The sequence below is a fragment of the Zingiber officinale genome, chromosome 7B (genome assembly GCF_018446385.1).
Source record: "Zingiber officinale cultivar Zhangliang chromosome 7B, Zo_v1.1, whole genome shotgun sequence".
NCBI lineage: Eukaryota > Viridiplantae > Streptophyta > Magnoliopsida > Zingiberales > Zingiberaceae > Zingiber > Zingiber officinale.
The window spans coordinates 101764075-101788361 of NC_055999.1; the positions used below are offsets into that span (position 1 = coordinate 101764075).

The following is a 24287-nucleotide window of genomic DNA, read 5'->3' on the forward strand; positions in this document are numbered from 1 at the left end:
CGCCAGAGATATCATGTGTCCACCGTCTGTGCTACGCCCTGGGGGCATGTAAAAGAGTATTTTAATGCAAATACAACTGCATGCTTTTTATATAAGTCAATTCTATTTCAAATTGTAAAATAAAAGTTAATTCACAAATTTAAATTAATTTTAATTTTAAATAATTAACTTCAATCAATGTTGTTGAATATGATTATTAATTATTCTTGGGGTTTAGTGATTTTTTTACAAATGCAAATATTTCAAACTAAAAAAACATAAAAGCAAATATACTCATTAATTATGTTTTTCTAAATCAATCATATATTTAACTACATACATTTTAAATTATATAGTATCCACAAACTCCTGAAAAGAATTTAAGTCATTAATCAAGAATAGATTCTGTGCAAGATATCATATTTCAGTCAATAAATATTACAAATCCTCAGTCATTAATGACTATCCTGTACGCTTGATCCTGATACAATCTCCTCAGTCATTTTCATTCTCAATTACTAAGTAATCTGCCTAAGAAATGGCTTTAGATCAGAATGCTCTCTGTCCACACTGTGGTATCATTGCCTTCCACAATCCTTTTCGAGCAAAACTAAACCTTCTATCAAGATGAACAAAAACATATTTAAACGTTCTATCAGTTGAAAGTTCTTATTCTTTACCTTGCCAGCTACTTAAAAACTCCTTTGATGTAGTCATGGACACCATAGAAAAGCTAAATATTGCAATACAAAGAATGGCATTAGGAAAAGGGATACAAGATGAGCATGATCACAGGCATTGTGTAAACTTCAGATTTGTTGATTTCATACCTATACCGAAGAACCCAAATTATGGTTGTCTGGGGTTGATATTTCTGGACTATTGCAGTAAAAGCTATAGGATTGGCGAGGCAGTAGAACAGAGGAAAGGCATGATATGATAAAGAAATTCATGAGAACTTTTCTGTTAAGCTTTGATGGTATTTTCTGTTAAGCTCTCAAAAGAGTGATGACAGAGTTGTACTATCACTGCTCAGTTTGGATTTGGTTCAGTCTATTAAACCAAATGGAATGAAGTATCATGTGGAAAATATCATACTTGACTGGTTTTGCATGCCACAAGAAATGTTTCTGCAATTTCTTCACATTCATCTGCATAGTTACATATCGCGCCTGTGGAATTCGTAATATTATATCTTTCAAATTTGGTATATCCTTCTCTGCTACAACAACTGAGAAAGCACTCCAGTCAAGGACTTCTTCGAAAGGAAGCACAAAGTTGTCTGCTATAATAACTGGAACGCATTCATAGTAGATGGCTTCCACAATCCTTGGGCTATTCACTTCGTAACCCATAGGACAGATGCAGTATTTACTCGATTTCATGTGGTCAGCATATGACATCTTCCTTGCAACTCTTTCTGGAAATGGTCCATAGATTTTCATGTCTTCATCCCTCCCACTCCAGTACTGCAGCAGGATTGGTCTGACACGACCATGTATTTGTCCAGCAAAGAATGCAAGAATAGTTCTCTGAGAAACAGGCTTTCCTCCTATATTCCACAAAGGCCTTCTAGCATTTCTAATACTTGTTTCTGGAAGAGAGACATCTTTTCCGAGGATAAAAACACCCTCAGAGACATCTGCATTGCATAAAGCTTTGATGGTGTTTGTGCGCAATTCATGATGCCACTTTGTTGTGTAAGGCCCCTAACGTTTAAGTAATCATCAGGAAGAAAGAAAAAGTAATGAATGAACAACTAACAAGATAATAAGTGCAGTGGAAAATTATATACAGATCTTCTTGTAATTTTAAGAGGCATCTATTACATGGTATGTATATGACCCAACATAAACTCTAAACCTAAATCACCCAATGTGAGACTCAACCCACTACGCATAGCTAATGATTCTAACACTCTGTAAACTAGAGTATAAATACTATCAATGTGTGTGCCGATACTTAACCTATAAAGGCCTTTAAAAAAAAAGAAAGAAAGAAAAATGTAAACTTACTTGGATGTGATGAAACAAGTAGGAAGTAGGCATTTATTCCTTTGACCAAAAATCAAAGCACCAATAGAGAAAAATTGAGGCGAGATCTCAGGAACCAGCCTCTTGAGCGAGCTTCTTCTTATGATAATTTGACAACAAGCGACTGATGAATGGGGAGAAAGAAAACATTCAATGAGGGTTCGAGTGGTGGTTGAGAGAATGAGATGAGATCCCTGGAAACAGTTTGTTGAGTAGGCTTCTTAGAAGGGAGATGAGAGCATGTGACAGACTGATGAAAGAAGTGAAGGAAAGCACTCAAAAAAAAAACATAAAATCCAGGGAAGTTGAGAGGGCAGAGGTTGACATGTGCATAAGCTCTATATGAGAGAGAGTTGCTTGAATCTGCAGCAGCTCAGCTCAAGATAGAGTTTACCAAATTTGGTAAACTGCTGGGAGATGATGACCAATAATTGTTGCAGTGTTGGATGAATGAACTACTATGAAGGAGAATGCAGACAAGAAAAGGTTTTTACAAATATTAACAATGGTCAGGAAAGCAGAAACAATGAAGACAGTATATAGAAGCAAATGCAATCGATTTGCACAAGGATCAAAGGGAAATCTTAAGGAAACTGAATTTGGTGGATATAGAAGAAATCTTTTCGAGATTATACAAAGAAGAAATTCATTTCCATGGTGAAATTTGATTGAAGAAGGAGAAATCTGCTCCAGCCAATGAAGGAAGCACCAGAGGTAATGGCAGATTATATTGCTGTAGATTGAGGGATTCGGTGAAGAAATCAAGAATCACTGCTTGTGTCCTACAAGGGACAGATGTTATGGACCATAATGGGGCAGTAGGACGCGGGCAATGAAAAGAAGATTTGACTCCAAGCAGATACATGCAGGTTAAGCAAAACACAAGAACAGGGCAATTCTTGAAGAATAGCAAGAGGAGTCATGAGAGTAAAAGGGTTGGTGTGATTACTATCTAGATCCATTGTTTGCAACCGAAGGGGAGTAGTTCATCACCATCAACACAAACTTCAAGTATGTCTTTGGTTGGGTGGCCTGTGGGATGAGAAGATCGAGGTGAGCTTGTTGGAGTATCCTCATCATGCAGAAGAGGCGGCAGTAGTTGTTACATGGAGGAGTACTTGTGTAATAAAGTAGCCAGAGAGAAGCTGCACGAGAGGAAGATGAACACTCATGTCCTGCAATAAGGCAGCAGCAGGGTGTGACAAAATCAGAGAAGCTCATGAACTCTAGCATTGCATGACGAGGCAACAACTTGGCCCATAAGGCCAGAGCAGAGACAAATGCAACCAAATGATCTTGAGGCAAGAAAATGTGCTGAAGGAAGGCTTGATGGCGAGTTGGGACATGGTTGAGCTAGTGAACAAGGGAAGGAGAAGAAGAAGTTGAGCAGTAGACAACAATACAGGAGAATTAGTGCTGATAACGTGGAAGATCAATGGATGAGGGAGAAGACCGCCATCAAGGGAATTATTTTTTTGAAAACCTAACCCTAGGAAGAGGAAGCTTTTATACCACGTTAAGTAATGGGAAATGGTGTATCAATCTTATTGTGTGGTGAAGAGATACCATGTAATAGGACTCCGAGACTTGGACACCCAATATCAAACTAAACCCACCACACATACTTACCATGACTCAAACTATGAACAAAGAATAAGAAGTGTTAAAAAACATACAATAAATAGGGAAAATGATATTTCATACACATAGATTCCTCTAAAGGCTCAGTATTAGTTGTACACAGTGGTGGCATGTTGACCTATGCTTCTAGACAACCTTGAATTATCAGAAAGGCTGCTGAATATCACAAAACTTCTTACATGAAAAATGATTACACCAACCACCCTCCTTGTTATCCATGCAAGAAGGTGAAAACAATTTCTTTGTAGTAAGATGCTAACAAGTAATCTGATGCTGTATTTCAAAATACAGGAAACTTGTTGAAAGGATAATAAAGAAAAACAGACTGAAGAAATCAAGCTTGCAAAGTCTCTAGTGTTTCAGGTTGGCATTTAAATGTCCAATAAGATGGCTTCAAATTCCAAAAGTGTCATTCATACTACAAAAAAAAAAAATCAAAAGTGTTAAACCATTATAGGGCTTCTTTGCCACAGTATCATGGGAAGAGGCAGACCAATAATAGCAGAAGCAACAATAATCTAGAACGACAGAGAACATGACTACTTGATCAAAACAACAAAAATTTCTCTCTCCTCATCTACTATCCCTAGATGCTTTTGACACTTCATCAGTGAGGGCATATTTTCTAGATAATAGCATCTTTGAAATCAAGTTAAACCCTCAAACAAAAAGACAACTGCTATTATTAAACCTAGTAAAGGCTAGCATTCAAGTATACTAAGCTAATAAATCAACTTCTTTTTCATTGTCAATTGTTACAATTTTAAATCTACATGAATGAATAATAATAAATAACCTAGTTAACATCACAAAGTCGATGTTTCAGGTAAAATTAATAAACATACTATAATGCACAGTATGACATGGACATACCCAGTCGTGGCAAGCAACTAGAAAATGATCAGCTCCTCTTGTTCGATTCCAAAAAGGATACTTGACAGAAATCATGTTAATGTGATCCCTCAAGAAAATCATTAAAGGCTGAAAATTGTGTGAGTTGGGCACGTAAAGCGCCTGTTGTAACCTATGTGCACTGTACGGTAGATAGAACAAATGGGCTTTCTTTGGATCTTTCACAACAAAATTCTTGTTACCCTCCATTAATTTCATGAACCACCCTTCAGAAGCATAGATGCCTTTGAGATCAGGTCTGTGGAAAATAGGTTTTGATCCGTCCTGATAGATGTAAACCTTCAGCAAACTTTCCATCAGTGAATAACTCCTGGAGATATCTAATGAATAAGAATATAAGCATCGATGAAGCACTGCTTAATGAAAATAATAATCACCAAATCCAAACAATCTAAGATAGTAATACTGTTATTATTCTCTACTAATTCCAAAAAATAATAAATCAGACTAGTATGAGAACAATTGCCATCTAATTTCTCAAAAGTCGGATTCTTATAGTGATTATCACCAAGATATACTACTTTTGAATGTAAAGATGGACAATGAGAATTAAAGTTAGGAGGGGAGAAAAATGCATTTTGACTTCATAGAAACTGACACCATGGGCGATAACTGTCCAATTTGATTGGTTGGCCAATTATCCCAATAGCTCGAGGTGTTGGAAAAAGTAGCCAATACATATTTATGTTCTTAACACTCTCACCTTCATGTGTGGCTAGGAACACTAACTCGAACAGGATGCCAGTGCAAATCCAACACATGAACTAATGGGACAATGGGTAAATTTAATTGATTGACCATTTATCCTTGAATCTCCAGTTGTTAGAAAATAGACAAACGACTAGATTCATATCTTAATAATGATAAGTGAGCAGCAGTTAGTTATCTGAAATTACTATTTTCTTATCCCTAAACCCCTGACACTCTGACCTAACTTTTAGAACAAGTTTTGCATTTTTCATGTCTTCCCCTTTCCATCTGATGGAGTTGATTATGAAGACAACCTAGAAATAGTTCATTATGGAGACAAATCTTATTCTCTAACAGTCAAACATAAATTGGTGAAACATGCAAAGTATTGCAGGACTGGAATGATGTTCTTGTAGCTGAGTCATTTCCTCTTCTTTGTGGTCAAATGATCCATGTATCAACAATCAAAGAATGTAGACATTTGGCACACAAAGCTAATAAGCAGAGTGGTAGACAAACAAGGTTCTTCAAAACATCACCTCTTAAAGACTGAAACATTCAGGAACAGAGGAGCAAATAGATCAGAGTCATCATAGATAACAGGCGCACGACTAATTTCTCCTTTGGCATAGATAAGTTGTTGATCGGTGGATGTCAATGGCATAGGCATCCTTAGTTCATTCTGAAGCGACAAAGGAGGCTCTCTTAGTTCAGGTGTACCGGATTTTGAACTCTCAAGTTGAGAAGGGTGAGGCTCTACAAAAAGAGACGGAAGATTTGCATCTGTAGAGTTCATGACCTTCAGAGCAAAAATCGGCTATTAGCAAGAATACATTCACTAATCTACTAAATTTCTCCGTTCAAGAAGTAAGATTTTCCCCGATAAGGAAATATAAAAGGTGAATATCTACCTCTGTCCACAAAGCTGTCTCCTTTGAGACAGGGCCGCTGTCAATGTCATCCACCTCCGCATCATCTAAGTCATCGTTAGGCGGTGGCGAAGGGGCAAGAACCGGAGGGAAAACAGGCGTAACATCGGAAGCACTAAAATTAAGCCTCGAAGCAAAGCCAGGGAGTGACACAGGTGAGAAGTTTGCGGAAGAGAGTGAATCAGCGATGCGACTGGAGGGGGTGCTGTAGGAGTCGGAGATCCAGAGGGGAGCGCCCGAAGGGCGCGAAGAGAAGGCGAGAAACACGGCGGCCGCTGCCGACGCGAAGAGCGCAGCGAGCAGGAGCCTGCGTCGCCAGCGCAGACTTCCCGTCAGTGGTCCGCCGCCAAACCCAACGCGCCGCAACGCCGCCCTCACCGGATGAGCGACCGCCTTCATCGGAGGCAGCGTAACACCGCGGTCTGCGGGAAAAGGAGGAGGAATATGGCGGCGGATTCGAGTCGAACGAGATCGGCGGGGGGAGGGGAGGAGGGATCGGGCGAGCACGCAGCATCGCTGGCGTTTTGTCTCATATGACGCATTTATCCCCTGCAATGTGGTGACTGAGCCGAATTTTCCTACGGGACATATTAGAACTTCAAGGGTATAATTGGTAATACGGACTGGAGAGAAGATGCGATTGAGCGAACACACCCTCAACGCTCTTCTTTTATTTTTAGTTCTCTAAGATTAAGAGATATATATATATATATATATATATATATATATATATATATATATATATTATCACGTTGATAGTAAAAGCCAATCTTTGGTTGTTGATCATAAATTGTTGTTCTACAAGAGGTTTCTTTCCTAGTGATGGAGGTATGGTTAGTGATGCAAGGGGTTTAACATTTCAGCAAACAGAGGGATAACATTGAATAGGAAATGAAACTTTTAAGTTTCTCTCACACGCGAAATTCTGTTTTCACATCGCGTTCGAGCTTCGCTTGAGCTTGGAGCTTGCAATTGCCGGCAGATTTCGCATTGAAACTGCCTGGCTTTGTTTCAAAATGCCTTGGGAGTGGATGCTCCTCGTGCCATACTTTGCACTCGCTAAAACGACTAGCACAAAGGCGCCCGAAGACGCATGCAGCAATGGCAAGCATAGCAATGATGCCTAGCACTAGCAGTGCTGGGCCAAAGGATCCACCAGAGTGGGAATAAGACAGCTCTGTTGGTGCGGAGGTTTGTAGGATAGTTGGCGCAGGGAGGGAAGACATGGCTACAAGTGTTACTCTGAATGAGAGCCTGAGGTTTGGTTTATATCAATTGTAAAAGGATGGAAGGAATTCTCTTTGACAAAGTAAAAGGATCAAGAGTGTGGTCACTCCTTTTATCCCCTAAATTTGAGGGCTTTGAATGCTTGGAAATGAGAGAAAGTCCAGGTTGGTAGCCTTTAAGAGCTAGCTGTGTGTCACATGGTATGGAGCTTGAGCATCAAGTTTATGAACCTGTATCTTTTACTTCATGAAAGTAATTAATCATGTGGTAAAGCATGTTATAAAACAATAGGTTAATGAACTTTCTCAGGTTTTTTAACTAAAAAAATGTTAAACAATGTCTTCGAATTTTACAAGAGACATAAGAAAGGACTGATCAAAAGGAGAGAGTTAATTTCTGCAGCCCTAAACATTGAACAACCACAATATTGAGGTCATTTAAAATTTGTTTAATTTGGTACTGGTATAGAAGCTCCATGGATGTTTAAGCTGATGGGGATTGCTTTCCTTCGACAGCTTCCTTAAGTTTCCTTCCGAGTGCATAGGCTAATGGAGGTGGCACAGCATTTCCAATTTGCCTATGCTTGTTTTGGACGTTACCAGAGAACTGGTAACTGTCTGGGAAACCCTGCAGGCACAAATAGAACTCTTCAAGATACCAACTACAACATGCTGATATAAAGATTGCAATACGCTCCAATTCAACATGATATGCAAGTGAACAATTCGCTCAGCATGCAATGTTCACGTTAGTATGAAAATGACAACTTACTTGAGATCTTGCACATTCGCGGACAGTGAGAATTCTATCTTGATCCGGGTGGAAGCACATCCCTACCTTGCCCATTGGTTGGGGATCTGTGATGGAAGTCGGGAAGTTGCCATCCCAGTCCAACCTACCAAACAACCCCTTCCATTGATTGTGCCTCTTTGCTGTGTTCGGAAGGCACCAAGGTATCAAATCAACCATTTGTCCAGTGGACAGTTTAACCTAATATACACAATAGCATATTAGGAAATAAGTAGCACATAGTAGCAGATTAAATAATCAACAAACACCCAACAAAGTTACCTTTTCATCTGGTAGATCACGCCAATCAGCACCTGGCCTTTTTGGTATGCGTTGGCATCTTATCAAATTGAGTTCATTCATTTCCTTTGATATATGGTCATTTAGAGCCGACATGCCACTTCTGATATTCTTTTGAAACCATGATATGGGCTCACTCCCGTACTAAAAATGGAAAAAGACAATAAAATCTTGTTAATATGGAGAAGTAAAAATGTAAGAATAGATGAATGATGCATATGAACAATATTAGAAGCTGAATTGCCGTACATCAATTGTCGGTTTGGCAGCTCCATTTGCAACTGGTGGAAGATCACCAATTGTATCCCTAACAGTAATCGAACGAAAAGGAGCTCCTCCAGCTGTGCTTCGGACGGCAGTATAATACCCATTCCCAGGCATAGAAATTTTAAGCTCAGGGGTAGCAAACACATGGATAGGTTCTGGCCATTCTGGAAGAGTCTCTTCTGGTGAAGCAGCCCAAATGAACGCCCTCTTTCTTGATTGGGAGACACCATAGGCTCCAGCTTCCAGGATACCAAACCTTACCTAAACCAGCAAGAATAAAATGAACACAAGTCAACCATAGTTTTGAGGAAAAAAAAGTATAAAAAATAAGAACCATGAAAGATTATGAATTCAATACTGAGGCTACGACCACCTTTACCACTGCTAAGAAACCAAAACTATAGATACCTGATAACCCATAGCTAAAAGTGACGCAAGAGTCAATCTGAATGTCTGTCCTTTGTTGAAAGACACAAAATTCCTAACATTCTCTAGAAGAAAAAACTTGGGCCTGAAATATTCTGCAAATGATAAGAAGGCCAAAATCATTTCACACTGAACTTTACTCCACGTGCTCCGATTAAACCGGTTCATCCCAGAAAATCCCTGGAGGCAAAAAATAAAAATAAACTTTAAAAATTGACAACAAATTCATAGTGATCACCTGGCTGATATGGAGGACCTCAATTGATCAAACCAACAATACTGATGAAACAACAAATTACACCTGACATGGAGGCCCTCCATTGATGAAATCTACTTCGCCTGGCTTTGGTAGATTTTTAAGCTTCTCCTCATCAAGTGAAGCAGCCAAGTCAGCAGCCTCAGACGTTGAGATACAATCATCTGAATCTCCATATTTCTCCATAATAGCCCTGCAAAAAAGTCTTAGAATATATGTGAACTTGTGACAAAATTTTGAATCTTTAACTAAATCCAGTAGCTTGCCTGAGAATAACATTGCAATTATCTACAAACATCAAGGCTTCAGGATGATTATAGCGAAATGCTTCACCAGCAGGCTCTTCATATTCAATGGCCCATTTTGTATATGAAACACCTGCAAATTTAAATGTTATCAAACTTGCTGTTCTAGATACATCTCCAACTGCAACCTTGACTGTAAAAAACTTACCAGAGTGCTGAAGTCCTGCAGACAAGCCACCACATCCAGCAAAAATATCAAGAGTTGCCAAATGATTTTCCCGAGACACATCAGTCAATTTTTCAGAAAATTCATCTCCACACTTCTCCTTGCCCTTTTTCTTTCGATAGGCAATTTGGTCTTCCTTTATTTTCAAAGACGATACCTTTATGTTGGCAGGTAACTGAAGACACATTCATTTTAAGTCAGGAAGATGAGAAGGAAGAAGTACAAAGGGTAATCCGATACACGAAGCTCCCACCAATGCAGGATTCCGAAGAAAGGTCTATTATATGCAACCTTATCCTGCTTTGCAAGAGACTGTTTTTGAGATTTGAATCAATGATCTCCAAAGCATATGGCAACAACTTCACCGTTGTGCCAAGGCTACCCCTGTTAAAGAGAGAAGCATGAATGAAAATAATTTAGGTAAACAAAAAGAATGTACCTGTTTGAGAGTTCCTTTAACAGGATCATAACAATATTCACAGAAGAATATGTCATCAAGCACAGGTATACCAAAACTTAAAACATCAATCTTCTTCCGAACTTCACATTTTCCTTCAATCATGTCAACAGGCACAGAGACCACATTTTCACTATAGTACACCTGAGATTCAAATATGCAGCCAGTAAAATTAGAAACTGAATTTCTTTTTGAAAAATAGCAATTAAATTTGGCTGTTCAAAAGAATGTAGAAATTGGATAATATGACTGCGTCTAAAAAAAAGACATTGCACTGATAGTAAGGCAGTGTAGGATCTCCCCAGGATCAATTTTTATCCCCTAACAAGATATCCAAATTGATACATACAAAATTGTAGATGGGTATGTACAAGATGTATGAGATAGACTAATTTCCACATTGTTTCTTTAAGTAAATGGAAAATGTAAAACCATGAAGATATAGTGTACTCACCATATTGCTTGGGTAGGTTGTATGTTTGGGCAAAAAGAGCCATGAATTTGAAGCTGGGACAATAATAAACAGAAAATTGTTCCATGCTATAAACATATGATCCAAGTTTTACATAAACAGATGCTCATGGATAAAATTGCATCATGATAAATGCATCTTTAATTTAAAGATAGTTGTGCATTTTCATTATACATTTTCAAGAAAAGCATAATCAAAGATAGTGTACCTCTCTAATGTCAGAACTGTAGGCTTTTTCTGATGAAATGTCTTCTGGTCTATAAAACCTTCTTACTTTCACCTTTGCTGATTTTAATGTATGTTGCTTGGACACTGGAATTTCAAGAATTTGGCACACTACATAGGCCTTTAGTCCTACATTTCTGCCAGATTTAAAAGTCCCAAGATCCTCCTGTTCTTCACTGTCAAAGAACTGAGGTCTGACATAAAGAAAATCTTGAACAGTGTACTCAATCCTCTTATAGACAAAGCTAGAATTGGAACTCAATTTGAAATCATCTTTCTGCAAGGACTTTTCTTTGCAAGAGCCACAAACACCATTTCCAAGGCCCATACTGTGATGAGGAAGAACAAAAAAACCACCCCTCTCAGGGTTATATAAGACTTTGCAATAGAACTCCATAGGCAGTCCTTTCCGTCTATTCTCCTCTGCTTTTGCTCTATCGATCTTATCAGCATTGGCATAATCCTTTCTGTACTGGTGTCCCCAGGGCCGTAAACGGATATCAACTACTATGGATTCTTTAATATTCCCTAGTTCAACTTCCATACAGTCATTTGAAAGGAACAACTCTCTCTCATCAGCTGCATTTCCAAGGATAGTCTGGGAGCCTTTGAGCAACACCCTTCCATGAGCCATTTTGACACCATTATGTTTCTCAAACATGTATTCCACAAACAACAAAGATGGCTCATCATTTACATCAGCTTCCATAGTTACTGCTCCACCAATTTCTATAACATGTCCACGGACAATCGCACAACGATAAAGAGTCTCCCCAGAATTCATTTTCCCATTAGGTTTTCCCTCCCATTGGATTTCCTTATGAAGCTTAGAAGAGTGTGAGGTTGAATGAGGCTTTGTGGGTTGTTGATCCAACACCAATGCATTCTCCTCTTCTACTTCATCATCTTCATTGTCCTCCAGCTCTCCTTCAATTTCTACAGGCTCATGTGCATCCCCATTAGTAGAGTCCTCAGGGAAAAAATTCAAGTAGTAGTCTCCCCAAATTTTATTGATAAATCTTGTTGTTGTAGCACGCATTACTTTTCTGCTGGATAAAGTAGGTCCCATTGCTGCACAAGGATTCAAGTTTTCTTCCTTCTTTAACAGAGCTTTTTTCTTCATTATGAGTTTTGTATGGCTTCTTTGCTCCATATTCTCAGAAAGTCCAATTATGAAAGCACACTTCCTAATTGTTTCATCAGGATACTCAGCAAACTGCTGAAGAATAATCTGTCCGTGTACAACAATGTATCTCTCAACCAAAGATAAGTTGGATGATATATATGCAGGATGAGTTTTGCTAAATTCTGACACTTTCTTAATTACATCAGCAAAGGAAAGTTTTGAAACCCTGCTTTGTTCTTTTAACAAAGTGATTATAGAAATAGCAAGCTTGGCTGTTTTCAGGACTGGTTGATGCCAAGGATCATATTGTTTTGCAGGTTTCCCTAACCTGTACCTGTAATCAGAAAGCAAAATCAGTACCAGGAGCACTGTTGCTAAGAAACAACACAGCATGTCAATATCTCCATTTTTTCAAAAGCACTTTATCTTTTGCATCATAAAACTGCTAAGGAATAAAATATTGAACTGTAGAGATTTTTTATCACCTTTCATTATTCTTCTATTAGTCTATCTTCAATTATGCAAATTATAGAGGAAATTCCCATATAAGGATCAAGGTTTAGCTAACGAAACCAAGAGCATACTGTAATAGAATGAAATTAACAAAATAGCAATTGCTAATGATGCAAATTTAGAAGTACCAGGCAACGTCTGTTCGGATAGAGATGAAAATCATTGAAGCACCAAATTCAATCATCCACTCCTTAATAGCACTAAGATAGATTGGAACCCCTTCAATATCTGCATGGTTAGAATGGCTTGAAGAAGAAAGACCTAGGTCATTATCCAATTCAAATCCACTACCATCATCCTCTCTCATTTGACCAGATCCAAAAATAGTCACATCAATTTCTGCACATGACTTCATTGGCAGAAGCTCCAGAGAAATTAGCCTCGAGTCAGAATTATAGAGAGCCCAATTGTCAAGAATCCTTCTAGGAAGATCAGAATATGACATATTGTTCTCACTCTCAAAAAATAAGTATTCATCCATTTCATGGTTGGAAGGTCGGTAATAGGCAGGCAATGGATAATCATTAGCAATCTCTATCTCATTGATTTTTATGTAGATGTTCTTTTTAGTGTTTGTAGCTGCTCTATGGCTTTTTTGCTGCCTCATAGCCTTCCAATTTTCCTCTTCCTGCAAAAGTCTTGCCAATTTCTCATCTTCATCTTCAGTAGAACCTAAAACTTCTCCTTCCTTAATCCTCAAGTTCTGATTTGATACCCTTAATGGAAAATTCTTTGATTCTGACCTACTTCCACATTCATCTCTTAAAGCAATAAGAGTTGGCATAGTTGCCCAATTAACATTGTTGTTGGTAGAAGACTCATCTAGGCCTATTAGCTGGTTGTAAATAAACTCTCCAAGAGAGATCACAAAATCTCTACAATTTGATCCAGCAGGAAAATTCTTGGTTCCACTCATAGAACGGATTACTGAAGCAAGCAACTCCTCAAGGCTCAAAGTTGAGTTCCCACTAACAGTTTTAGCCAACTTTTGATAAACATGAACGCATATGCATGCCTTCTCATAAAAAAGGTCATAAAACTTCTTGTAACTGCCTGCTGGCTTTGCACACTCATAGTCTGCAATTTCTGTTGAGACCCAAATAACTGGTGAACCTTCATCATAACCTGAAATTGACCAACACTCTATCCGGCCAAATCCTTCACATTTTATTCCCCTGTCTCTCTCTTTTCCCAGATTGTCATCCGAAGGCAGAACGAGTGCAGTGATGAAACAATCATCTATTTCTGACATTTCAAATGGCTGTGCATTTCCATCAGCATCATGAATGGTGAAATCAACAAGCTTTCTACATGGGGGGAGATCTTCTGCACCAAGTCTAGTCAGTTCAACAGCCACTTCCTCATTCTCCTCCACTTGTATTTTCTTTGTTTCAAGAACTGAGGATTTGTCAGATATTCTGACACTTCTCTCTTTAAAGTTTGAGCATGCTGCAGCTCGCCTTGGCCTCTTGCAAGCATCTATTTCGTTATCATTTTCAAGATTGCTACTATGTTTTCCACACTCCACTGCAGTAGCAGATTCAGCATTATCAGTTACTTTCCTTTTCGATGACCTTCGTTTGCCACTCCTTGTCATTCCTAAAATGAAAACATAGTTATTTATTTATGGAAAGAGGAAAAATATCAATTTTAACAACCAGCTCATAAATATGAACCATGAGTACCCTTTTTATGAGAGTAAATTTTGAAACTGCATTTGCCCAAAATGTGATGCAAAACTAAAAATTAAAAAAATAAAATAAAATAAAATAAAAAAACTTGCATTATTATATGTCAGTGAGGATTAGAAGCTAATCCTTGATTATAATCTAGATTAGCAACCCCAAACATACAAGCATTTTCTAAAATACAAGTGATGATTGGGAGAAAAATAGCATGCTATGGTCACATGAAACTAATGGGCAAGAGAACTTGCTAAAGAGACAGCAACATGCTTCAAACTTTGTATACTAAAAAGTAGAACATAAAAAAAAATGGAAGAGCCATTTAGAATTAAGGATGGCGTTGCTGAAATTAAGATAGGTGAGGATATAATTGCCATGCTAAAATTGGATTTGTTAAATGGGCATATTGGATAAAATACTAATTTGCATATAGAGGACAATCCAAGGAACAAAACAAAGAGGGTAATAAGATTTTAATTTTTCTTCTACATTTAAGGATTGTGATTGTTGATACCCAAAACTCAAATAAAAAAATTAGCATTTAATTCCTTTTGAAGAGTAATCTTTTTCTTAATAAACTTAATTTTGCTAGATATTAATCATAAAATTGCAAAAAAAGAAAATTGTCCTTCTAGTTCTAACCAAGATCTGAAATTTCATTGAAGGCATGGTTTCATTCCTCAACCAAAACAATTTCTAGACTCTGTTGGGCTTGCAGAAATGTTGTGCTAACGACACGAACGAGAAAGAGAAGACAAAGAAGCTCCAAAGGAGGAGGAAAAGGCAAGAAGAGGAAAGAACCACACCTAACGCCATCACCAAAGTCCCATCGAAAAAGCTTCATCGTGAAACAACAAAGTCCTAGAACTCACACTTGCGGAGCTTCATCACAAAATTGCAAACCCATAAATATCACATTTGTGAAATCTAAACCTTTGCAATCACTCACAAATGCTCTGTCTAGTCACCCACAAAAGGTCTATCACAGACACCTAGCCCTATCACTCTGTAGGCAGAGTATCAAAGATGTATCCTAAGTAGGCAAAACAATAATTTTCACCAATGTTGATCGACACGAAAAAAATTTATATTTTTTACTCTAATAGAACTAAATGGTAGTGTCTTAAAAGATAATACTTTATTTTCTAAAAAGGGTAATAAAGAAAATATTTGACATAAAGAATAATAATATTAATGTCATATTAACGTTGATAAAGGATAGCCCAATACACAAAACTCCGGCCAATACAAGATCCCGAAAAAAGGTTGGACCGCATCATGTTAATTTTGATAATAAACAAAAATAGAAGGAAAAAAAGGTAAATTAATTTTTTGAAGTCCCAAAGTAGAAAAAAAAAAAACATGTAGTTGGTGATGATGACATACATTGAAAAAAAAAAATCATCTAAGGAAGATATACTTTAAAGGTTAATAAAAATGAAGAAATGAGGTTTAATAAGAATAAAGTAGTTATGATAATTTCTATAACAAGACAAATAATAATGTCACCAAATTACAATTATGGAAAGATAATAAAATTTAAAGAAAAAAAATATAACAAATTTTATGAATTTGATTTATAAAGTGGAATTGAGAAGGAATGAAATAATTATTCCTAAGAAATGAAATTGATAAGGAATAAAATATGAATATATCTTTCTTAATTTGGTTCATGGATCCTTTCCTTTTTTATGTTTGGATTACAGAAATATAAACTAGTAGAAGAGGAATTGATGATAAAATGTTCCTTAATTAAGAGAAAATGACTTTACGTATGTTACGTATGTAGAGATCGGAAAAATAAAATAAAACTTTTTAGACTAGCACTTACCCTTCTCAAATAATAAGGATTCTCATGATGTTTTCTTCATGGATAATATTGTCCATGTATGAAGAAATAATTTTATAAACTAAAGTTTCGATATGGTAACTTGTAAGTCTTAAGCTAAGTAACTTTTAACAAATGCTAGCTTAGTTGCATGCTAATTATATGGCTAAATCTACATTACTAGTTAGCATAAATTGATATGTATTATATGTTTTGCTTAGGAAAATTGGCATCTATTTTTAAAGCCCTAAGAAGGCCACCTAATTAACTCCCTATTGGGATCCCATGAAAACAAAATTTTATTTTTCCCTAAAAATAATGTCTTGCGAAAACACAGTTCTTCCAAATGGTAAAATTAATATTTTTCATGAGACTTAAATAGGAATTTTTTAAAAGGAATTTTTTAAAAGGGCTCTACCTCATTTTCTTTAAAAATAAAAATAAAAAACTTTTGCCATTGAGACAAATAAGGTCATATAAATCACTAACTCCTAAAAATAATTAGTTAGAGACCAAAGACGGCATTAATAAAGGTGATGCACCAATTGCTATGATATAGACACTATAAAGCATTAGAGACCGATTCAGTTTTATATTTGAGGTAACCTTCAACTTTAGCAAATAGAATAACAAGTTGACTTCCAATGCTTGAACCTTCAACCACTCATTTTGCATTCATGTTGGATGTGTAAAGCAAATATTCACATCAACACTTGAACACCAAGCCTCTAAGCAAATATTCAATATCTATATTGAGATGTGTAAAGGTTCAAAAATCTCAAACCGTACCGAAATTTTGGTTTTTTACTAAAACAATATTGTTTTAGTATTGTGCCAACATGTTGACGCATGGCACTAATGACAGATTGGATTTGATGCATAGTATCAAATTTGATAATTTACCAAAACGATATATTTTGACCATTTCACTCAACATGGAACAAAATTTCAAACAATGATTTTTACAAATAACCTCATTAGACTAGTGGATCCACACTACTGTTGGATGCTCCACTCCGAGTAATATAATGTAACAAGGATGTTTAATTGACTTCATGTTGCTTGAATTAGCACCTCACTTCATTGGATTTATATGCCAATATTGGCAAATCATGGTATAAGTTTAAAGGCTCATGGAAAAAAAACATAGCCTTCATTTTATTTTCAACTTTAAAGGTCGCAAATTAGAAATATGATCAATATTTATTGTGCATAAAAATCATAAGAGATTGATTATATTCAATGATGCAATCAATCCAAATAGAGAGAAGGTAGAAGAGGACACTGATCAAGGAGCATATCCCAAGAACTCCAGATCTAAAAGTCAAAGCTCAATTGGATCAAATTTGATAGAATGAGTATACATCATGTTTGCAAAATTTTGCAATATTGCCCGAGAAGAATTGTATACATTTGCTTGTGTTATGTTGAAACTCACTAAACACAAGAAAAAACAAATGTTGCTCAAAATTGTCCTCTTTTCTAATTTACTCACAGGGGCAAATGTGAAAATTAAACACAATCAAACTAGGGAGTGTTGGTATAAAATACTCAAGCACAAAAAGTTTTCTAGGGTATCCACGCCAAAGATCTGTTTACTTAATCATTCAAAGATCTATCAACTAGTAGTTTAAAAGATATAACTTCTAGGAAGCTCAATTCTATTGTGAAATTATCTAAATGCATGGATGCTGAAGAAATTTAACTACGCTACTCAAGCAAATATTCCAGATGATCAAGCCTTTGTAAATGCTTGTACTGAGCCCCCACTAACATGGTGCTTCATCCTTCTCTTCTTTCAAGTGTTATTTGTTGGGTATGTTCAAGACAATTGCCAATGAGATTGACAGGGCAGGTGGATATGAGAAAAGATGACACGCTTATGTTTGAGATAGTCATCAATGAGATTGACAAACATGTGTTTAATTTTCGGACATGAAAAATCATGTTCTATTTCAAACACCCATTTAACAAATGGGAAAAAATATCACGAAATCAATGTGTTGAAAACAAAATTTTGCAACATAATGATAAAACATCATTTATCTGCTTCACGCATGACAACTGGAGAATAAAGAACATCTGCAACCTAGAACTTCCAATTTATAGTTGATTACATATATTCACAACAAAAGAAAAATCTCCTAACAGCGATGCTGCCGAACCAAACCTGTAGAATTCGAACCTCCAGGATTTCTCGCCATACTAAGTTGTTGACTTGCTACGAATCTGGAATCCTACAGAAGGAAACAAAAAACAGAACATTAGTTCATAAGACAAATAGAAAACAGAAACAGATCAAAACCCATGCAGAAGACGCACTGCAAATTTAACCGACTACTTAGAACAAGATCTATTTCGCCCTTTCCAATAGCAACCCATGTTTAACATAGTCACGATCATCTAGAAGAAGAAGAAAAAAAACAACTTGAGCTCGGATCTGCTATAAACTTACTGACCCGTAGACGACCGAGCACAAGGATGGAGCGGTAGAGATAGCTCGTTTCCGATCACCTTCCGAGGAGCACAATATCAGAGCAGAATCAATGGCTTCCCCGGAGGGGACGTGGGACGGCCGTCAAGCAGGTCTCAAATTGACCGCCGGGAGGAACGGAACCTGAAGGCTGGGGAAGGCGAAGAGGCAGCGCGCAATGAGAAGTGTCGGGGCCGAAAGGGCATTTTGAGCGGGGAAATTAGGCGCCCTTTGGTGCAGGTTGGAATTTGATCGCGCGCAATTAGGGCGCCATTTTTTGGAAGGGCACTTCAATTCAATGCATCCATTGGAAACTGCCATTTTCGTGCTCGCTCCTTGCCATAGGCGGCAAAGGACCAGAGCACGCAGAAATTTTGGGTAGGGTTTTATGGGATTTTTGCTTTTCTTATTCATGACCCACACGCCACCAAATCTGCAGGAACCCCACTTTGGGCAAATTGCAACTAGCCTGTGAAGGAGATCATCGGACCGTCCGTTTATCTGGACGGATGAAACAAACCTACGCCGTGAAAACTGAAAAGGGAAAGAAAGTTAGAATCTGCTGTGTTTATTTTTTTTATGAAAAATTATTGAATAATGTAACACTAAATCTGAGAGATTTGTTTAGTCCTATAAATAAGTTTCATCCGTTGCCATACTAAAGCTAAGATAATGGATTATACATCCTATTTAGAGAGAAAAAATTTTTATAAATATATTATAATTGAGAATGAGTCATAATTTAACTTCTTTCCATTGCACGGTGATCCTGAGGATGTTGTTGGTCTTGGGACGAATTGATAAAAATGCTAGGGATGAATGTATTCGTCTTTTTACCACCGTGATCCCGAAGATGCTCTTGCATGACGCCGAGGATGCTCTGTTAGGGGATAGCTGTCCCTCCTAGATATTTTAATATAAAATTACTATTCTTATATTTTTAAAATTTTATATATAAATTATAATTAATACTAACAAGAATACAAAAAACTCAAAGTAATTAAAAAAAATGATGACAAGTTTTTCCATATTATATCTTATGTTGTTAATTACTAACTTGTTCTTACTCATTTTGTTACCTCATATTTTGAAAAAATAAGAATCTCATTTCTTGCATTTCTTGTTGATGGTTATTTATTGTACTTTCAAGTCGTTTAACAGTCATCAACTTTCGATGGTATAACTCCAAAGCTCATTCCGCGGACTCTACCTCAATTTTCCTTGTCAAATACAAGACTAATTGCATCATTAGCAATATTAGTTATGTTGTGAGATTCAGGTGTACACCGTTCTATTTCTTTCTGCAAATAAAAAGCGACAACTTTTAAGATGATACAATTAGAAATTTAGATTGTCTATTTTTTTTCTTGTGAATTCGACAAATAATAGAGTTTTAATACCATTTTTCTCTCCAACAGCTTGACTATTAGGTTCTCTATTTTTTTTCTTGTGACATTCAATCTAAACTTTTGCTCGTGTAATTAATGTATCGACAGGACTTGTTTTTTCCTTAAGTCTAAGATATATAAAAATTGTTAAAACAAATAATGTTACTAATTAAGTGTATATGTAAAACTTTTTCATAAAGTTTGATAAATAAATTTTTTTTACTATCATGAAAACTAACTAGACATTTCCCCTATGGCTCATTGTGTGAATATGATCTTGATTTTTCCTCGTTTTGAATTTTACACTTTTTTCCCTGAGAATCAAAATGTCTAACATATTCACCTATATTTAATAATCTATTTGATAAATAATAATTACTTAGACGAGAAAAATGAAAATAAACAGTAGTAATTAAGATATAAAAGATAAAATTATCTATAATAATTACTTATCTATAAACAGTAGAATTATAGATAAGTAATTATTACTTATCTATAATAATTATCTGTTCCAATTGAGAATGCCAGGCAAGTGCAGTTTTGCTAGTTGCTTTTAGCTTTGCCCTTTGCTGTCTGTATCTGCTAGCAAGTTCTGAGGGCAATTTATTTCTTTTAGAGAAGAATTTCTATTTCAGTTAAACACATTTGGGGCGAAACTTTATGAAGTTACTTGATGATTGCTCTTTGGACAGTGATTGCCAGGCACGTTTATATTGTTTCTCTTGTGGTATCTTTCCACAGTATGAGTAGCCTTTGTCTTCTTTCACTACACTAAAAAAAATAAGGATTTTAGTCCTGCATTCTCAGTAACAGCTAAAACTGTCTTAATCTATAAAACAGCAAAAGCTTATCCAAGTACAATCCATAAGTACATTATTAAGCTTGAACTATACTTTCTATCAAAATCTTTTCAAATAATTATGTTTTCCATCAAATTCTTTTTTAAAGCTTAGTCCCTATCAAAATATTTTTAAAATTAAATTTTTATCAAAATATTTTTAAAAGTTAAGTTTTTATCCAAATATTTTTAAAGCTAAAATTTAATTAATATATTTTTTAAAAAAATATGATAGTTTAAAAACTTAAGATTAACTAAGTTTCTTTCTAACTAAATAATCTAAGTTTTTTTGAAAAAATTAAATATTTTCAAAGAATTTCTAATTTAGCTATGTATTTTTTAAAAAAATTATTTTCAAAGCTATGTTTAACTAATTGCTACCCTTCAGGGGAGCTTCAAATTAAATAAAGTAAAAACTCTTTCGTCAAACAACCTTCTCTTCTTTTTGATATATGTAGAAAAGTCAAAGTTAAGAATTTAAACATAATTTTTTATGAAAGGGGGAGCATAAGAGAATTTTTTTATAAATTATTATATTTATGCTCATGCTTAAATTTCTTTATTATTATTATTATATTTTACTTAACTTTGAACTGTATTACCATAATCAAAAAGGGAAAAATTATTGATATAGGAAACATCCGACGATTGAACCTGAGTTTTGATTATGTCAAAGGGTGCAAAGTTAAAGCTATTTGTGCTCTAACGAGTTTGAATGAGACTGCCGAAAAATCCTAAGTGTTCTTAGACAGAAGTCCAAGCTGCGGGTAGGCAAGTAGAAAACTCTAGGTGTGGTAACCCTAGGTCCTAGGGGACAGTAATCCTAGGCTGAGGAAAATCCTAGGGGGTGGTAACCCTAGATCCTAGGGGACGGTTACCCTAGGCGGAAAGTCCAGTCAGTCTGGAGGACCAATCTGGCAACAGATAAACTCTCCTAAGAGGAGTATGTGAGGACGCGTTCCCCGTTGAGGGAACAGTAGGCGTCGATTCAATCTAGGATTTCCGGAGGAAATTCGAAGTCAGAACTGGACAGTCTAAAGACTGTTAATTTAATTGTTTAATATTATTTGCTCTATTTGCCTAACTCTGTTTGGCAGGAAACTAACAGTTCTACAGGGTCGGACTCAGCATTGATCGGTCGATCGAACCCACACAAAAGGATCAAAATCCAGCTATCGGTGAAGGGTTGACCAGAGGGATCGATGGACCGAACCGAAGATAAACAGAGACATGGTCGAGCGAGTTGATCGGGTTAGATGAGGCAGAGACCATCAACTGATCGGTCGACCGAATAGAGGGATCAATCGACCGAATGCAGATGCATGCTATCCAAAAAGGCTGCATCTGGATAGAAGGTCGGGCAAGTTCAGCAGGTTCGGTCGACCGAACTAGGGGATCGGTCGACCGATCCGGGTCGAGTCAAGACTTGATCCCGAAGATCGGGGGATCTGGATCAGACTTGAAGCTGCTATAAAAAGGGGTCTCGGCTAGCAACTTCGAACAACAATTGTACAAGCAATCTTCGAAGTTGCGCCTACGTCGAAATGACTCAACGACGCTCAACTACTGTTCCGACAATCGACGACTACTTCCATCATCTTTTGTATTGTCGGTATAATCTTTTAAGTTCAATACTTGTATTTACTTATCTGTAAAAGATTCTCGAGTTTATAGTGATTGCCCATCGAAAACACTCTCACGTGTGGGCCTTGGAGTAGAGTCGCCACAAGCTCCGAACCAAATAAAAGAAATTGTGTTAGCGATTGCCTTTGGTTCTTTCTTTATTTCCGTTGCATACTTTGAGTTTTACGAAACGAACGAAAAAGCAAGGTGTGCTATCCCCCCCCCCCAGCACATCTACGATCCTACAGTAATGGTCAAATCGTCATGGTCAATCGGGAAATAGTTTGAAGGTTTAAAATTAAATTGGATCATGTTAAGGACAACCGAGTGGATGAATTGTCAAACATCTTATGGGCTTACCGGACCACTTCAAGGGAACACAGTAAAATGACTCATTTTAATTTTGTTTATGAAGAGCAATTGTGTCATTAGTGATTGGAGAAGAGTCAATCTAGAGGAGCACATATGGGCAAGATAATTCTGAATGGCGACTCCTAGGTCTTAATCTGAGTGCTGAAACCCAAGAATGAGTAGTTGCTCAGCTCAAAGCACACCGATAACGGATGTGCACTAGGTATAGCAAATGAGTCATTCCTCATATTTTCTGAGTTGAAGATCTGGTTTAGAGGAAGATTAAACCGGTGGGAGACGTGAATAAATTAGAGCCACAATGGGGAGGGCCTTTCTAGGTAATTAGCAAGCTAAGCTCAGGATCCTATTATTTGGAGGATACAGATGATAAAAAGCTCAATCGACTATGGAGTGTCAATCACCTTAAATCTTACTTTACCTAAAAATATTTTTGCAACTTTAAAAATATCTCTCCCAGGTTTAACTATGTCAAAAAGCTCAATCGACTATGGAGTGTCAATCACCTTAAATCTTACTTTACCTAAAAATATTTTTGCAACTTTAAAAATATCTCTCCCAGGTTTAACTATGTCAAAAAGCTCAATCGACTATGGAGTGTCAATCACCTTAAATCTTACTTTACTTAAAAATATTTTTGCAACTTTAAAAATATCTCTCCCAAGTTTAACTATGTCTAGTACTTGTTCTTATTAAACAAATGACTATTTAGACTTAGATTTAGATTTGGATTTGGCCCCAAATTACCTCGGCCTTGGATTTAGTTGAGGTCGAAATCCTCCCGATTATAGTAGTGGACTCCTCTTCGTACAAGGGTCAAGCGAGTACCATATTGTTATATTCTTTTCAGGGCCAACCTCTCCTGGACTTGTATGCAGTCGAGGTCGAGATCCTCCTAGCTATGGTATCAAATTCCCTTTAGCTTTGTAGGGCCTAGCTCTCCAGGATTTGGACATAGCCAGGATCGATATCCTTGCCTCCTTTACAACAAAGAACATCACGATTTCAAACTTTCACTAATGCAAATAAAAGATTTACAAAAGGATAAATACATCTTGAAGTTCCAAAGTCAATCGCATCTTCATCGGCGATGCTCTCGTTGATTTTCAAAATATCAATGATTGGAAGGGAGAGTCAACAGGGAGCTTCCCATTTTCTACCAACTACTTCAAGATGCCATCAATGTCATATTGCACTATTTGAAAGAACTGGGTGCTGACCATATCATAAAATTTTTCTGAATGAAAGAATTCTTTTTTTTTATCTAGTGGCTTAGCGCTCATCTTTCTCCCACTGATGTTCTTTAAGTTCAAGCACTTGTCCCTTCACTTGATCCTTCTAGGCCTCTAGATCCTCCAAAGAAGTTTGTA

General features: G+C 36.7%; 2 protein-coding genes and 1 pseudogene across 3 annotated transcripts; 1 reads left to right on the forward strand and 2 right to left on the reverse strand.

Annotated features, from left to right (window-relative positions):
• Positions 1–349: 349 nt before the first annotated feature.
• Positions 350–6843, reverse strand: LOC122006566 (probable glycosyltransferase At5g03795). The gene is made up of 4 exons (XM_042562120.1): positions 6167–6843; positions 5795–6054; positions 4527–4875; positions 350–4071 (listed from the first exon to the last, which is right to left on the reverse strand). Exons 1-4 carry the CDS (start codon positions 6581–6583, stop codon positions 4063–4065), a joined length of 1035 nt encoding a protein of 344 aa, XP_042418054.1. The 5' UTR covers positions 6584–6843; the 3' UTR covers positions 350–4062.
• LOC122006567 lies at positions 1050–1290 on the forward strand (annotated as a pseudogene).
• An 860-nt stretch (positions 6844–7703) lies between the features above and the next one.
• LOC122006568 (DNA (cytosine-5)-methyltransferase 1B-like) lies at positions 7704–19089 on the reverse strand. 2 transcript variants are annotated; one of them, XM_042562121.1, is made up of 13 exons: positions 18686–19089; positions 18397–18463; positions 12842–14312; positions 11058–12534; positions 10360–10521; positions 9903–10095; positions 9716–9827; positions 9495–9642; positions 9176–9373; positions 8750–9028; positions 8483–8644; positions 8183–8401; positions 7704–8038 (listed from the first exon to the last, which is right to left on the reverse strand). In XM_042562121.1, exons 2-13 carry the CDS (start codon positions 18428–18430, stop codon positions 7895–7897), a joined length of 4599 nt encoding a protein of 1532 aa, XP_042418055.1. In that variant the 5' UTR covers positions 18431–18463; positions 18686–19089; the 3' UTR covers positions 7704–7894. The 2 variants fall into 2 exon arrangements, with proteins under 2 accessions (XP_042418055.1, XP_042418056.1); XM_042562122.1 differs by having other exon boundaries at positions 18682–19089.
• Between the last annotated feature and the right edge of the window lie 5198 nt (positions 19090–24287).